The following is a 17,695-nucleotide window of genomic DNA, read 5'->3' as shown; positions in this document are numbered from 1 at the left end:
CCAGGCTGGGAGAAATGACTCAGATGCGGGGCGTACGGTCGCTCGCTTGCCCCTCTGCTGCGGCTTCTCCCTGTCCGTGGCCATAAATCACCCATCCCCCCCCCCCACCCCCGAGCTCCCAGCAGCCCCTGCGGTTTTTTCCCTCGGCATCGGCCACGTGCTGCCAGGCTCGTATTTTACACCCTCTAACGTCACTGCTACGCGTTCATTAAGTCCTGTTTTTAAAGAGCCGCTGCAACGCATCGCCCTGACCTTCTCGCAGGTGATTAATAAAAACATTCTTCAAACACCATAAAGTTATTTTTTTCAGTATGTGTGCGACTCCTTTTCTCACAGGTTCCCATGAGAGTCACCCCTTGACTGCTCTCCAGGAATTACCCTGGCAGTAGGGAAAAAAAAACTATACTTGTATAAAGTTAACAGGTACCAAGAGGACGTGTTACGCTGAAGCCCTTTTCTTGGCTTTTGTTCAGGGATAAAATCCATGGCAGGGGAGGCAGTCTGCAATGTGGAACTTGTAGGAAAGGATCTGCAGGGTTCAAATCCCACATGAGGGGCAATGCTCATATGTACGCAACGGGTGATTGAACTTAGTAAAATGTCGCTAACCTGAAATGCCAACCATATATATGAAAACTATAAATACCGCGCCCAGAAATATGACTTCAAAGAGAGCCCTCATATGCAGTTGAGCATAAACAGTGCTGGAGACGTAAGTCACAGACAAACTGAGTACCTGTCCAATTAAATTAGACTTGCATGGACAGGCATCTGAGCCACTTTTGAGGGAAAACGGCCAATGCCGTACAACTGCATTTGTGCAGATTGAGTTTCCCTTGCGTCTCTGGAGAAAGCCAAGCGCAGGCTGAGTAAGGAGACCGAGGGAACATGCCTGCACAGCTTTGGTAAGCGTCAGTAACAACTTGAATCTAAGTCAAAGAGCACACTTGAGGTTGAATAGAAAACAGAGGTGCCATGATTGTGTGTCACGGAGATGCCATGAAGCATTCAGACAAACTGGATTTGATCATTTCCCCATGGGGGGCAGTACTCCCGGTGGGCTGGTATTTCTTATATAGTCTGCATTCTAGGGGTGCCCAACCCGTCGGTCCATCTGGGCGTGTTTCCAGGATCGCAGGAGATAACTGATGGATAATATTTAATGATATATACCCCACCACACCCCAGCTGGTGGCATAACACACCAACCCCCAACTCCCAGTGACAAATTCCCAGGTTGCTTTTTGCTGCTAGTCTGCCCCTGCACAATAATAAATATGAACAGTGTTCCCGACACATTACATTATCTACAGTATTTGCTTATTGACAAAGCCATTAACAGCACTTGCAGTTACTCATTCTGTACAGCTGCATATATGCTGCCTCAATCAGGATAGGTGAAGGGGACCCTTCTAAAGCAAGAGTTGGCAATCTGATCCGCAAAGGGCCAGTGTGTATGCAGGATTTTGGGGTAACCTTTAGCTCAGCTGTTCAAAGCCAGGTGCGAGGACTCTTCAGCCAATCAGTCCTCTAATTAGTAATCCTGCTTCCCCCTCTGGCCCTTTCTGGATAAGATTGCCCTCTACAGGCTTAACAACTACATCCCTTATACTGCACTAGCAACCTACATGTGTGTTTCCACTGTTCCCCCACTTTTTCCAGCTTACAGATCCAGCCTCGACCCACGGGATCCCGATGAGCCAGCAAAGGCCCATCCACTACGCGAGTTCGAATTTTGCCTACAAAACTCACACTGTTCTTTATAAATTGTATACTGTTAGCAAGCCCAAGAGTTCTGGATGACCAGATTGTCTTGGATCTTGGAGATTTTCCTTTCTGCCCTTTATCTACCCTATTCATTACTACTCATCTGTCACTGTCCGGCTTTTTCCGCATTACAGTGTAACACTGTACACCTATTGTCTATTGAAAGTATCTATAATGCTAATACTAAACTAAATTGCTGCTTGTTGTAGTTACTACATCCATCCATTTTCCAAACCACTTATCCTACTGGGTCGCGGGGGGTCCGGAGCCTATCCCGGAAGCAATGGGCACGAGGCAGGGAACAACCCAGGATGGGGGGCCAGCCCATCGCAGGGCACAGACACACACCATTCAGTCAGGCATGCACACCTACGGGCAATTTAGCATCTCCAATTAGCCTCAGCATGTTTTTGGACTGTGGGCGGAAACCGGAGTACCCGGAGGAAACCCCACGACGACATTGGGAGAACATGAAAACTCCACACACATGTGACCCAGGCGGAGACTCGAACCCGGGTCCCAGAGGTGCGAGGCAACAGTGCTAACCACTGCACCACCATGCCATCCGTAGTTACTACATGTTACATTAAATACTCAAATGAGGCAACGATGCTGGCAGGATTGTTAGGATAAATCACACAGAAATCAAGGAAGTTACGTTAACTCAAAGTCCATAGTTATCCTCACCTGAGAAGCTGTCTTTATCCAAGGCGATGAGCTCCCTTGCCTGGTACAGGTAACAGCGCAGGTGATAGCGGGTGCCACCTGACAGTAATAATACATATAATAATAATAATAACTCATGTTATCCAGAAAACCATTTATATTACGGTATGTGTTTTGAGGCAATCGGACGAAAGTTTGCAGGCTCCCAGTTCGTCCCAAGGGTTCTTTGAGTAGGAGGTTGCTGGACAGATGGGCTGTTAAGAGCACAACCCAAAAAATGAATTTATATGTGGATCCTGCTCACGGTTGAGGGGTTTAATAAGAGAACCCATGTTTGCCATGATGTTATGCAGTATGAATAAAGAAAAGTACGTCAACACAAGCGTCCAATTGGAACATTATGCTGGGCCAGATTAATGATATTGTCACTTGGGCAAGTGCCCTGAGGCATCATACCCTTGGGGGCCCCAAAGCAGAGCACCCCCCTCCCATTCATGAATGTATTTTAATAAGCTAATGTAACTTAATATCTAATATATTTAATATGAGTGTATATTGTCCTTTTGATAAGGCAGCCACTGAAAAATCAATGTGACATTTCTGAATATCACAGGCCACCAATCATCTCACCAATCATTTCTTTCTGCTACCCAAGGTCACTTAATACTCTCAATTCAGGCCTGACATTACATCTTTGGGGTTTATGACCCTAAATAACAGACATAACCATTATTCTACAAAGTTAACTGCTTTTCTCTCATTCAGTTCTATCTCTTTTTCCTCTGCTCCACTCTTTCTGCCACCTCTGTTCTACTCCACACCCCTTATAGTTCATATTCAGCTTCACTTGCCAGACAGTGACTGGGACTAGGAATGTAGTGCAGGAGAAGGATGGTTAACAATTGACAGGGATGTAAGCAGCTTGGCTAGAATTCACATTTGAATATATTGCAATGTTCCAGAATGTCCCACTGGCCAGTTTACTCTGCACTGTGAAAGAAGCCTCTAGCTCCTCTTCTATCCCTTTCAGAAGGTTATTTGTCTCGTGGAAAAATGACCCCGTGATGCAATGTGGGCCACTGACTTACATTCAAAGAAGCAGGAGATGGTGGGCCTGTTCACTCCAAAGGCTGTCGTTACTGACTTGTCATCGTTCTTGTCTTCGGTCACGCTTGTCTGTTATAAGAAGCACATCCATATTTTGGGGGTAAAGACCCACATACAGTATAGCGTCAATGGAGCATTTTGAGTGGATGGATTTCGGTCCATTTGTGAGAATTTTACCCCACTTTCTTCCTAAGTCAATTCATGCTATAGCTGTAGCAGACGTTTTCTTGTATGGTGAGATAAAAAAATTCCGAAGAAACTAAGAACTGTCACCTTTCAAGCTGGGAAACAACATAGTCAGAGTGTATGAAAATGCCAAGCACAAAGACGCGATTGTCTGTCTTTTGCAAATCTCCCAAAGAAGAGCCCAGAACTTTCCATCAGGAACAGCAACAACAGCCTGCCAAGCCTGACAGCTAAAGCACAATTAACAGAATAAGTTCTTGTCTAGTGGAATATAAATAGGAGCTTATATCATGTCGGAGGAAATAAATCAACAAAAAACACTCATTGTGGCTTTCTGAACAGTACAGGACACAAAAACGGAGGAAAAACACATTTGTCACAAAAAAACTCTCGAGGATACACTCAAGTTCTCACAAAGAAAACACGGCGTATCTTCCATAGGAATGGGGAAAAACATTTCAAATCCACCAAACATTTTACTCTGCATGGAACATGGAAAGTTGAAACAGTGCCCCATCCATTAATGGCTGGCAATGCTGCCAGCTCCTTGCACCTTTGATGCAACCGCCCGACTGAAGTTCAGACGCTCCCTTTCAAAGCCCCGCCCCCCCAGGAACCCCGGTGTCTGCCTGTTGGCTGAGCTCCACCTGTCAGTCACGGCAGTGGTGAGGTCACGTCTGAGGCTCTCCTTGCCAGCACAGGAGCCCAAGCCTGGAAGGCAATGTAGCCGAGCTACAAACAGAACACTAATCTTATCTAAAACTCTCTGGAACTCAATGTGTTACACTCATAACACCTACGTCAACATGTATTCCTCAAAACTGACTATGAACATACTACCACATTATCCAGAGCACATTTTACACCTAAGGGACTATGACCTCTAAAAGCAGTTTTCAAAGACTAGTTCACAGTCACCGCATCATGTACCAGACCTCAAAATAACACAAAGTTCCAGGCAATCATCTTGTGATGATTTTTATCTCCAACTCTTTCTAGGTGTTCTGGACAAACTAAAAAATACTGTTCTTACTCTTGCCCATGCATGTCTCGTATAACCAATGAGTGGTACTGAACCCAGGATAAAGTTCTCTACAGCAGACTCGCACAGCCAAGCCAGCGCTAAATTAACATGCCAAGAGATCCTAGCCAGGAACTCTGCAAAGACCAGTGCCTTTTACATTCTCATTTTCCTTCTCCTTTCTCCATCTTATGGACAAAACAAATCACCACCAAACTCTGCAATCCTGACACATATCACCATCTCCTCTCTGTCCCACCCGATGGTCTGTCACCTCTCACCACCCACCCCAGGCCCCGGCGCCTCACCAGGGAACACTCCAGGGCAAAAATGGCCGCCGGCCCAGTCTTGTCCAGCGGCTCCATCCGGCAGCGCCAGCGGCGGCGGCGGAAGGAGTCAGTCTTCCGCTGCTTGAGGTGGAACTTCCAGCCAAACAGAGAAGCATACTCCCAGCCCTCCCGCTCCGACTCGTCCGGCCTTTGCTGTGGGGAGACGACCCAAGGCGTGAGCTGAGTCTATGCAGGCCCAGTTGTGGGACAGCATTTAGGATATGTTCTGCACATAGGGAAGGCTATCACACTTCCTCAATACTACAGCATGTCTTACTCTTTTCATTTGTTACCTAGAGCCAAGATGTAAGTAGAACTTCTGGGCCCTGATAAAATGTTACCTTGAGTCTCTTGCCCAAATTTATGTATAATTTTACATATTCAAGAGCTCCTGTGTAGTGCTGGACCGCCTGAACCTGCCAGGGTATCGACGCCCCTCTAAAGCCCCTACATGGAGCATTTATAGTTTAAAAATCCCTGAAACCTTACTGTTTTTTAGATGGGATTCCAAAGCAAATAGGACAGATAGGGATCAATTGTCTGCAGAAAAATATATTACATGTGTGTGATGATATCAGTTAGTAGAATTACGACATGTGAATTGTGAGTAAATTTTCAAACAAGCTGGAAAGGTACACAGTACAGACGTGAATCTTTTATTATTATAAAATCAATAAGAGGGAGCCCTTTCTTAAACTCTATGAAGTTCCCATTTTATTCAATGTGTTGTGTTGTTGCTCATCATTGTTGTTGTTATTCTGTGAGCAAAGAGTGCCACCCTGAGGCTTGTATGTAAAATGCAGTCGAGTGAGGAAACCATAGATAGCCCTTGGTTTGTTAGTTTCCATATCTCACAGTCTCCCAAGTTATGTAATATTTTCCAGAGAAATCATTGCCCTAATCTTTTCCATATATCTTCATTAATGTGCATAGATACATTCTCTAAACGTGCCGTTACATTCTGAGCAATTTCTCTTTACCCTCGACCAAATAAAAAAAAAATAGAGGGCATATTTGAGGTTGAAGCAGAATTTGGCCGAAATGCAGGTCTTGCCAAGTCGAAGAGAAACACCGGAGACTGGACTTAGATTTGACTTCAGATTAGCCATGGATGGTGTGATTGATTATATGCTTTCTGGGGCCACCGTGAGAGTGACGAGAGATATGTCTGAAATGGCAGGAACTGTCTCCTCGTAACATGGGAGCATTTCCCAGAACTTCCCAGACCATGAGGTGAAGCGAGGTATAGAGAAAGCAGAGTCTGGTTCATTTTCTTGGGAAATAAACCTCAGGACATCTTCAAAAAGCTCTACTCAACAAACAAGATCCGTCGCCTAAGCCTGTCTTCATGTCGAATTTGTAGGTAAGTCAGACTAATAATAATACTTTAGATAATAGTAGTAATAATACAATAAAAATAAAAGACAGCTACATCAGTACCTTGAGCGGACAAACTGCTGAAGTTGAAGTTGAATGTTTTTTTTTTTGTGGAGATCATCCCCTCATTTCTATACGTAAAATCACTATGCAAACTATGATGACCTCAACCCCTACCCAGGCCAAACCTTAACATCAGTAACCAAACAAAATACAAGACTTTTGGCATGTTTAGTTTTTTGATTTCACTCACAGATTTTTATAACATTCTGTTTCCCCTTGTGGGGACCAAAAATACTCTCCAAAACGTCAAAATAACATGTTTCCATCGCATTGTGATACAGACACACACATTTTCATTTGTAGGATTCACCCTGAAAAATGAATAATCTGATGCAGTGCAAGACGGGCCGCGAGCACCTCACCTTCCGGAGAGCCTCCATCTTCTGCGGGTCTCTGCGTCGGAGGCGAATCCAGCGCCGGCGCCGATTGGTGTGATACATTTTCTCAGATGGGACCCAGGACTTCGGTCGACGGTCTGGAGGGATGGTGAGGCCGTATTCCCAGCCTGACGGTAGCGGGATTTACAAATTAATTTTCAGTATGTTAAATCTGGGTATATTTTAACTTGTGAATTTTCTTATTTCCCAGATCAGCCTGTGGTCAAATCCTTTCAATTCTCATTCAGAGAATTATACCAAATCAGAAAACACTGACATATGCTGCTGTATTGTATAAGTCATAGGGTAACATCAACACTCTTGTGCCAAAATAAGTGAAGACCAAGAGGCATCAGGCAGATGTTGATGTATATATAGAAACCACCACAGTCAACATACACTAAACTATATATTGAACTCCAGCAGTGGTTTCTGGCCCAGAGAACATGCATGTACCCGCTTTTTTCATGTGTGTGTAAGCCACCGCCTTCCTGTAACGGAACCTGCACTGGGTCAGTGATTCATGTGGCTGCCTCCAGCATATCCAGTGTGAAAAGTCTGCTCAAGCCAGCGCAGTGTCAAGGTGATGGACAGGCAGCGTCATTCCTGGTTAACCAGGCAGATCTTGGTAACCTGGTAACGCTGCCGTGGTGATCAACATAGCTTGTGTCTGTTGTTGTTCTTGGAGAGAGCTGAAATGCTGTCGGGATAAGGCTGGTGACTCCATGTCATTCATGGTTTTGAAGCTTCTGCGTGCAGATGTTACCAACAGACTCTGACCTGCCCCTGACCAGACACTGAACAAGATCTGAACATCAGATCGTCATCTCTGATATTAATTATTATTTTTTTTGCACTACAATAATACCACTGAGGAATTCGGTAGGTCTACCATGCATGCGAAGAACTAATGAGCTCAAGTCTTTCACAAAAAAAAAAAATCACCACTCATTTTACCAATGGTCTATCATAAAATATAACTTTTCTTAAGCCTTGTCATTTCTGAGACATTTTGGACTTCAGTACTAGACAGGATAAGTGCAAAGAAAGCAGAAAATCATGTTTTAGGCAGAAGGAATAAAGAGCACGGCTGTTTGTCTGAAGCAGTGCTTTGCTGGAGGAACTGAAGAGGAATCCAGCTCTGAAGATGCGTAAGCATCCTAGAATGTGCTGGTGCTTTTATGGAACTGGTGTGGCTCAACCTGGAAGAAAAATCTAAACATTCAAAAACCTCACCCTGCACAATTAGACTTGCTGGTAGCCCAGAACACTAGGCCCGTCTATGCCAAATATTTTGCCTTGTTTCTTGGTGAGGGGTCAAAATAGTAACCTCTGTTCCGAAGCATTTACAGTATTCCAGTAGCTGAAGTGTTTCTCCAGGGCAGAAGGACAATAGCATGATGTGTGACGCGAGGCTGTACCTTGATCATCCACAGCACGGTTCAGGTCTTCACTCCACTCCACATCTTCCCACACCCATCCCGGGGGGCACTCCACCTCGTCCTTGGGGACGGCCTTTTCTCCATTCTACAAAAGCACACACACACACGCTGACAAGATTTGCTAAAGCTCTAGTTCCTGGGTAGGGAACCTGATCCATGGACACCTGATGTGACTTAGGGGTTTTGGCGTGATCTCTCAATCAGCCAATGACAGTGGACCCGCAGGATTGGAACTTCTTTATTATTGGTTGAGTGAGAGGTCATCCCAAAAACCCACACCCACACCGGCTCCCCATGTATCAGCTTCCCCATCCCTGCCCTAGTTAGTATGCATACTTGTGAACGTACAAGTGTATAAAATCCCCAAATATTTTGTTATTTGTTACCAAGCAGAAATATCTGCACAAACAGTTTGAATGGTTTCAACCCGGTTAGGTTTATTACAGGGCAGAGTATGTGGATGCAGGCAGAGGATTGAAGGAGGAGATGTGGTTGAGGCATGGAAGACAGCTCCCCTTACATAGGTTTGCTTTTTTCGTTTGCTATATTTCTTTGAATTTTAGGGGTTAGTTTTCCACTGTTTTCAGTTTTCTGTTCTTAAAGGGGCTTCGCCTCTATACGAGTCAGATTTTTCTTTTCCTGTAATAAACTTGGTTTGACTGACGATCTTCCCACAGAGCAGACCTCTACTCCATAACCTGTCATAACCTGTAATTACATAGTAAATGAAGCAGTGGTCACATTCTAATAAACGGTATTAAATACTATTTCCAGATACTGACTAAAACCATACTGACCACATCAGTGTAGCCTTCAGGCATTGCAATCCACTGTCCTCCCGGCAACCTCATCTGGTTCTCAAACACCTCCTCCATGAAGGTCATGTGACCCGCATCCACGTCATACAGCATACTATAGACCACAAGGGACAATAAAGGATTTTTGTGTTGCATAAATAGCATGGAGACAAACACCATATACAGTAGAACCACCTGGAAAACAGACATGAAAGACGAGGCCTAAATGCCATATCTATCAGAAGATTGGGGACTTACGTCTTCTCTGGGCTGACAAACCAGTCCCCAGCCCAGGCCCAGCCCGGGGACGGGCGAAAGCCGTCTTTGGGCAGCTTCACTCTGCCGGTGACGTCACTGAATTTCGGGTAGGTGAGGCCTGTGGTGCCCCAGCTTCCTAACAATCCCAGCCTGGTCTGGTTCTCATACTTGGAATGGCAAACAGAAGATCATTTAATTCATACAGCATGCCAAAACAATAAGCCAGTTTTGACATTATAAAATAAACACATAAAATTTGGTACATTGCACCAACAGTTACTAGGCACCAGAGTATATATTTGAGTAGATCTGAGGCATAAATGGTTTTGTAAATAAAATCACACCCATCACATTCCACCATATAACAGTGCTAGCACACATTTTGTATTTTGACTTAAGGATTTTAAGGCCTAAAATCCATGGTTCCTGTTCCCACCACACACGCAGCGCAGCGCCGCTCCTCACCGTCTCCGCAAACACAGACAGCTTGCCCTCAGAGAACCGGTTGAATTGTTTGACATCTACTGACAGTCCAAGCCAGATTTTGACACGCAGCTGCGCTGGGATCTTGTTCTTCCCACTGCCATTCTGGGGGTACTGCAAGGGCAGGGATATCGGTTGATATTATTGACTCAAAGACACAGAGATATAAAATATAATCATCGCTAAAAGATGTGTTCAAAAATTAAGGCAGTCTAATAACTCTGTGACAACTGCTCTAGTGAAATTATCAACATTCATCACAGAAAAGTTCATTGCACACACATTCATTAACATGGACATTTAGAGTAACAGTATGAAGCAAACCGGACTTGGAGAGGAAATACCACCTTCATGAAAATGGTTTGCAGCTGGCCGCAGTTTTTCCCACAGTGGCCCTGGGAGAAGAGGACCTCGTGGGCAGGGATGCGGTAGTAGGAGATCCTCCGGTCACCCTGCAGCATCCAGATGACTATGTCTGGGAGGCTGTTCTGTGGCTGTCGGAGGAGGAAAAAGGTGGCGAGAAAGATGAAGAGGAAAAGAAGGGCAGGCTGACATCCATGTAGATATGGTTGAGAGACATCCTGGGAAATGCATTCAAATTCAGAGACAGACACAGAAACAGGACCATGTGTCCTCAGATTGGAGCACTCCATGGTTTCTTTGTACACCAAATGGCTACATTTACTGGCACAGGAGTCCAATTAAATTCACAAGTAAATGTTCAACACGGAAAATATGCTAACTGTGGCTGCGGGTTGGTTCTGGCTAATACTGGTAACAGTCAGTCATAATAAGTGGTTTGGGAACATTTTCGTTTCCCAGTTAATATCACCAACATCAGAGAGAGAGTAGTTGATAAGATCAAGACTGTCTATCAGCTCTTACAGGGAATAACTTGGGGGTTGGTGGCAGGATTGGTACTCCAGCCATAGGAAAAAAAATTGACATTGGTCCATTCGGACTAATGTGGTGCTGAGGTATTGCCTGCCGCATGGCTGCACTCTGGTTCTCATCCCTGAGGTGGTTTGCCATGTGGTGGGTGCAGCAACACGCTGTACCAGTGCATGTTCCTTAGCTTATGTTTACAATTTGCAAATAAGCATCAGTTAGGTTTTGTTTTTCAGCCACGTCGACAGGTAAACAGGTACTAGCACAGCAGTCCTTTCGTTTACATCTGTTTTTAATTTTACTAGTGTTTGCATATTTAATAATTAATTTCAAAATAAATTCTGTTTTCCCCGCTGTACTGAAATTGCACTTAACCTTGAATTTTGTGTACCATTACACCCCTAATGCATCAACAAGAAAAACCATATAAGCAAATACAGATCGATGAGCAAAAATACCCATTCTCAAACACGTATTGGCAAACAGACACTCAGACTGACACTGTCAAATACTGTCAGAAATATACACAGATACATTTTCCAACAGCAGAATATGTTCAGGCAAACAGGCACATACGCATAGACTCAACGCAGGCTTGCATATTCATTTTGGTGTAGACAAACGAGCAAATCTCCATCCATGAGCATATTGAAACACAACCTAGTCACACAAATAAAACCTCATACGCACACACATTTAGAAAATAAACATACCATAATACACCCATAAAACAATAACACTGCACTGTACAGGACACCAAGAAAAGAAATGTGTACAAGACCAAGCAAGAAATCTGGTGTCTATGATATAATAGGTAAGGTCTTAGTTGCCTAATAACACAGGCATGATAAAAAGCCCCTCTTCTTTTAGGTTCTGCTTTCCCCCATGACAGAAGGGACACACAGTCGTGAAAGCACACGGCCCCACTGCCTAGTATGAAATGCAATTAAGTTCAATTGTACGGCAGTTGTGAAAGATAATAATTATGTGGCATAATTTGCGTCTGTCAGCGAAGTGCCTAAAATACAGTTCAAATACATAAATATATACATATATATGGTTTTAATAATGAAAGAAAAAGTTTGTAATGGAAACGTTTTACCCCAAAAATAACAGATACTATTATTGACTCTGAAATTCATCTTGTCCAATGTGTTTCCTTGCCTGATGCACTGTGCTGCCTAGGCTAGGATACAGTCCCCCCCAAACCCACTTCTGGGGAAGGAGTTAGAAAATGGTTGTCTGGGTAGATGGACGGATGGACGGATGGATGAATGATTCTAGCTCAGGAGACAAATTCTTACTTACCTCCACAGAAAGCGAGCGCAGCCGTACAATCCAGTCCTCAGCTTGGTCCAGGACAGCCTCCGGCTCAGTGGAGTCGCTATGCTTCAGCGCTAGGGCGGCCTGCTCGATCTGCTGCAGGATGACCTCGCGCTGGTGCCGCATGGCCCGGTCCAGAGGCGTGGCACACGGCCAGTCTTTCAGCTCTGGCAGCTCCTGACTGCTCCACGGTGGGACAGGACATTAAGTTCAGCCCCCTGACATAGGAACTTTATATTGAATGCATAAAACCACAGAAAAAATGGCTTCTTAGATGGTAATAATATAATAATGGAAAATTAAGGGTCCAAAGACCCTTAAAGAGACACCTGCAGTCAGCAATGACGTCATCAAGCAGATCCTCCACCTTGCCATTCACCTCCTCCAGGTCACTGGCTGCTTTCAGCAACAGCTGCAGCTCTGTCAGGTTAGCCTCCTGCAAGAAGCAGACCAGCATCAGACTGTGAGCCAAGCAGCTGGCAAACAGCAGTGCTAAAGTGGCATATATCGCAGTACACAGTAAGTCAGTAATGCTGACCAGGCGCTCCAGGGCGCACAACAGCATGTTCAGGGCCTCGAGGCGGGGACTGATGTCTTCCCACTCCGAAGACAGCACAACCACGGGCTTGATGCTCCCCCAGGGAAGGTAGTAGTAGTGGCAACCTGGAGTGACAAGATGAAGCATTCCTCCTCAGAAGGGAACTAAGGACGTAGCTGATCCAGGACCAGCACATCCTTTCAAAGGGAATGCACAACGTCCAATCACACCCTTTAACTCGAAGCATTGCACTTCCTGTCTGTTGAACACAACCATCATAGCATTCATACTTTCTGCAGGACATTATGGGTAAACAGTGGGTGAGGTAGAACTAAGAGGAATAGTTCTATCAGGAAATTGATGTAGTTCAGCATAAGATACTTAAACTAAAACAATGGGATTCAATAAAATACATTTTCCGAGACTTTTGCCACAAAAGTACAGTAAACAAAAGAACACAAATACAAGAAAATAATAAGAGAATCTGCCCAGCGATGGGCTGGCCCCCCATCCTGGGTTATTCCCTGCCTCGTGCCCATTGCTTCAGGGATAGGCTCCGGACACCCCGCGACCCAGTAGGATAAGCGGTTTGGAAAATGGATGGATGGATGGATGGAATAAGAGATTCAGGGTTATAATTTTAATTGACTTTAAAAGTCACACAAGACCCTTATGCTTAATGTCATAAAATTAATAACAATATTAACAAGTTATTAATTTTAGTTTTAATTTACTCATCTAAATCAGTGTCTCACGTTTTGAAACGTAATTGATGAATATTGCAGTGACATTTACGCCAGCTAGACCTTGACAGTGATGGAGGTATAAGAGAAGGCAGGGGCCAGTGTTGGCGTGTTTCTCACCGTCAAAGACGGCCCGGCTGTACTGCGTGGTGGAGGCCAGCGGGAGGCACGTACAGTCAAACTTGTTGCCGTAGTTGCCGATGCTGACCTCAAACTGAATGGCATCGTCCACGTCCTGCAGCATGGTCGCCGAGTAGAAGGCCGCGAACAGGTAGTACTTTCGCTTACGCATAAATTTCTACAGGAGACAGAATATCGCAGACTTGCCATTCTTCATTTCGTTTGATGATACATCATACTCAGACCGACTCAGACATTTCCCATAGGTACTGTGTAAGTTATGTAGTATAGGTTAAAACAGAAGATAAAAAGTGCATGCATGTCATTAAAAAAGGACATTTCAGAGCAAATAACATTATAACAACATATTCTGTACAGCAATGTCTCCCAATCCGGTCCTAAGGGACCCATAGCTGGTCCACTTTTTTGCTCCCTCAAAGCTCCCTGTCAGACAGTCCATATTTTTGCTCCCTAGCACTGCCAGATGCAGCCACTGGAGAAAACTGTGCCAGCAGCAAAATCATGAACTGTCTGTGGGTCCGCAAGGTACGGGGTCACAATGGGCCTGGAGCCAATCCCAGAGAGCACTGGACATACGGCAGGACACACTCTGGATGAGATACCAGCTCATCACAGGGTACACATGCGATGGGGAATTCAGGAACATCAACTTTCCTAAGTACATGTCTTTGGACTATGGGTGGAGACCAGAGAAAACCCACACAATATGGGAAGAACACAAGAAAACCACAGAGGGAGAGCATGGGTGGGATTTGAACCACTAATCATGAGTTACATCCACCGATCTACCATGTCATCCCCTAAAACTTCTAAACCCAAAGCATATTACGGTATAATATGTATTACAACGTCATGTACAATGTAAGCTTCCATATGGACTCACCTCCACCACTAGGAGGTCATCTGAATGGATATCCTCCACCTTCTGTTCAACCCGCTCCACTAGCTTGGTGTTGAGCTCCAGGAGAACCCTCCCACGGTAGGATACACCCTCACCCTGCCAACAACATGTCACAGTTAAAGAGCAACAAAATCGCATTTTAGAGTGTAACTTAGTTTGTATTTTAAATGATTTGTTGGTGCTGTAATATATAAGATTGGACTCAAAATATGATGGATCATAATTACATAGAAACACTACAGTCAGTAATGAAATCCTGAAAAAAATCCAGCTCATAAAAGACATTGTTTATGCAGAGGCACAAACCTTTCCTAGGTTCAGCACCTCATAGGGGTCGGAGAAGGAAGTGAACTCTCTAGGGCTCCCATAGAGGTTGATGAAGCAGGGCCCAAATGTAGGGAGAAAGCCAAGGCTATCATCTACTGCAAGAAAGGGGAGTGGTTGGGTATGAAAAGGGAAAAAGTGGGTGATGGACCTTTGTCAGGATGACAAACCCAAGTTTGACAGAGGAGGAGGCAAAAGAACATCCTATTCCGGTCTAGCTAACAAAAGTATAAAGTTCACTATACCAGTTTGGGAAGGGATTAAATTTTTTATTATTGCTAAGGATGAGTGTACAAATGCTGTCATGAAATAATTTTGCAACCCAGTCATATGATTTACTGTCCCTTAGAACCCTGCTTGGCTTTTGTCAAAGTATATTGTATAAATTATATATAAATTATTGCACCCCACACCTAACATACTGCATAAAGAATCCCACAGACACAAGTCTATTAGACATAAAATGTCTGTAAACTCTGATGCAGAGGAAAGAAAGTTATGATCTTTTTATGCTCCTGAGACAGTAGCACCTGATCCAAACCCTTGATAATATGACACAGTCACAGGTCTATGACAGATGGGCAGCTTAGTAACTGCGCTTTGCTTATTTATGTACGACTCAAGAAACGCCAAGAATCAGGGAGCACTGCCACCTGCTGGTGAGTTCCTAACAGTGCAGTAGGCTTGTAGTAACCGTACCCATCCTTATCACCCCCTTGTGAAACACAGACATCCACACCCACTCACAGGTTCCGACGGAAACCCACTTGTTCCTCTGAGCACTGTCATTGACCCAACAGATGCTAATTATGGGTGTTTGTTAGTCTTGCTCTTGTATGACAATAATTATATTGGGATGTATGAATCAGTAAGATGGATCACAGCTTCCAAAGATTTCATAAAGAGAGCTATCTGAAATATCACGAGATGTTGCCACATTTGAGGGCAAGAAATAGAGCTGAGGGTGGCATACAGGACACTGGACAGCCAGAAAACCCCCCACAAATAAAGAACAGCAGCAAGATAATGATTGTTCTATGAGATTCAACACATAATTATACCAAAACCAACAGATACCTACAAAAACTTTATAAGCTAAAGGAAAGGACACAGAGAGAAGGACTTTAGCTATGATGCCCAGCCCGATTATACTATCATCCATGGAGTAATAGGCAATCATAAAAAAGATATTAGTTCCCGAGATACGATGCAAATTAAAAACAATAAAATACTAGCAGAGTAGTGCAACAAATTTTGTACTATTGAACTATTGAAGCTACGCAAAGTGCACTTGAATGTCACAGGAGAGAAGCAGGATACCCAACGTACTGCTGTTTGTGTGGCTCCCCGACGGCAAGTCATCTGGATGCATGAAGAAACGATGGAAATTCATTAGAACACTGTTTGAAGCCTGTTACGATGGCCAGACCCAAATCTCATGCTTAAAGATGAACACTGTCTAGCAAAGACCATGCCTTTGAAGTGGGGTTCCATTCGTTTTCTGACAGCAGGCAAGGTTAGAGCACAATCTTTTAAGTGAGCCGTTAGTGTCGCCACATTCCTTCCACACGGTGGTGCTATTCAGTCCCAATGCATGACCGCCACACTAATTCACGCAATTACTGTCATGCAGCAGCACTATTCACTAAAAATAGATGCTGGAAATTAATATTGCCGCCTGTTTGCACTGCACCAAAATAACAACAGGAAAATTTTAAGGGACTGAGCTGATTTTTTATTTTTTTATGTGTTCTTTTATCTCAGTAATTTGCAGAGCCGTATTCCTGAAATTTACCAAACAATAAAAATGATTAAACATGAATTTCAAGAAGGAAGATGAAGCTGGGATCTTCTTGGAGTCACATTGAAAAATATAATGAAGCAGACACAGAGTTCTTAGGAGGACCTGCCCCCCCGTGCTGAAAGTACAATGACAGTGAGATCCCACAAACACCTCAGACTGAGCTCCAGATCAAAGTGATCTGCTACACAGCAGATGTGTTAGCAGAGAAGAACATGGACACTCATCTGAAAACACTGGGAATCGACCGTTATGTCAACATTAGTTAAATCGTACTTGTGGCTTTGGATTATGAGCTTGTTTAATTTTCACCTAACAAAACTGCTTTAAAATAAGTTGTGGTCAGCTTCAGAATTAATTTTTAAAAAATCATATAGATTATCATTGTCTTTAGGGCTTTTGCATTAATCTCATACTGCAGTGCAGCAGCCCCAAAGAAAAGCGCATGAAAATTAGCCATAACCCTGTGGTAGAAATTTTGCTGAAGTCGATTTGTTTAAGAGTCTGACGACCTTTATTCTTTCGCGAAGCTTCAGGGGACAGACACTCAGCAGTCTGTACCTACAGCTCTTACCTACAATAATGAAAACCTATTACTTAAGAAAGCTTGCATTACATGTTTAGTATATTAAATGTTTCAGGGCAGGAATTAATTGTTACAATCATCATATTTGAATCAACAGTGTTATCATAAGTTTCATTATTAATTACTGATTGAATCTGCATTGAATTTGCATAATCATGGATTTTTCTTCCACAGCCAATAATGAGGCCAATCTAAAGTTCAGCGCACACTGGCATTTCAGCAGGATACATAAGATTCTTTAAAGGGGTCCTGTTATGCTTTTACAGTTTTTTGCTTCCCTTTAACGTGTTATATAGCTTTATGTGCAAGTAAACAGTCTGCAAAGACTTAAGGCCAAAAATACACACCAAAGGAAGTAGCTCTCATCATAGAAACCATTTTTTTCTAATCTGCCTGAAACGCTTCCTTGGAACTCCACCCCTTACTTCCGTAACATGGTGAGGTCACCTCATAACACAATCCTTATTGGCCGCCTACCTGCAAACATCTGTCTGCAGACTGCAAGACAGGGGCGGAATGTATAGGGCAAGCTGATCAGTCAGAGCACACTGGGCACACTGGGGCTGGGGCTTAAAGC

The 17,695-nt window shown here is 43.9% G+C and overlaps 1 protein-coding gene across 9 annotated transcripts in view; it reads right to left on the bottom strand.

Moving 5' to 3' along the window:
- dysf (dysferlin, limb girdle muscular dystrophy 2B (autosomal recessive)) overlaps positions 1 to 17,695 on the bottom strand; it is an 83,990-nt gene that overhangs the window by 42,191 nt on the left and 24,104 nt on the right. For 5 of the 9 annotated variants that reach the window (XM_048970251.1, XM_048970246.1, XM_048970243.1 and 2 more), the window contains exons 17-32: positions 16,061 to 16,093; positions 14,714 to 14,829; positions 14,390 to 14,503; positions 13,486 to 13,663; positions 12,623 to 12,747; positions 12,414 to 12,520; positions 12,070 to 12,265; positions 10,221 to 10,367; positions 9,856 to 9,987; positions 9,391 to 9,557; positions 9,133 to 9,247; positions 8,315 to 8,420; positions 6,879 to 7,021; positions 5,056 to 5,229; positions 3,522 to 3,609; positions 2,455 to 2,532 (exon numbers count right to left, since the gene is read on the bottom strand). In XM_048970251.1, coding sequence (XP_048826208.1) covers positions 2,455 to 2,532; positions 3,522 to 3,609; positions 5,056 to 5,229; positions 6,879 to 7,021; positions 8,315 to 8,420; positions 9,133 to 9,247; positions 9,391 to 9,557; positions 9,856 to 9,987; positions 10,221 to 10,367; positions 12,070 to 12,265; positions 12,414 to 12,520; positions 12,623 to 12,747; positions 13,486 to 13,663; positions 14,390 to 14,503; positions 14,714 to 14,829; positions 16,061 to 16,093 — 2,019 coding nt within the window. The remainder of the gene's footprint in view (positions 1 to 2,454; positions 2,533 to 3,521; positions 3,610 to 5,055; positions 5,230 to 6,878; positions 7,022 to 8,314; positions 8,421 to 9,132; positions 9,248 to 9,390; positions 9,558 to 9,855; positions 9,988 to 10,220; positions 10,368 to 12,069; positions 12,266 to 12,413; positions 12,521 to 12,622; positions 12,748 to 13,485; positions 13,664 to 14,389; positions 14,504 to 14,713; positions 14,830 to 16,060; positions 16,094 to 17,695) is intronic. The other 4 variants (XM_048970252.1, XM_048970247.1, XM_048970245.1 and 1 more) reach the window with 3 other exon arrangements.

The sequence above is a fragment of the Brienomyrus brachyistius genome, chromosome 12, assembly GCF_023856365.1.
Source record: "Brienomyrus brachyistius isolate T26 chromosome 12, BBRACH_0.4, whole genome shotgun sequence".
Classification (NCBI taxonomy): domain Eukaryota; kingdom Metazoa; phylum Chordata; class Actinopteri; order Osteoglossiformes; family Mormyridae; genus Brienomyrus; species Brienomyrus brachyistius.
This window is presented reverse-complemented; position numbering and strand designations above follow the sequence as displayed.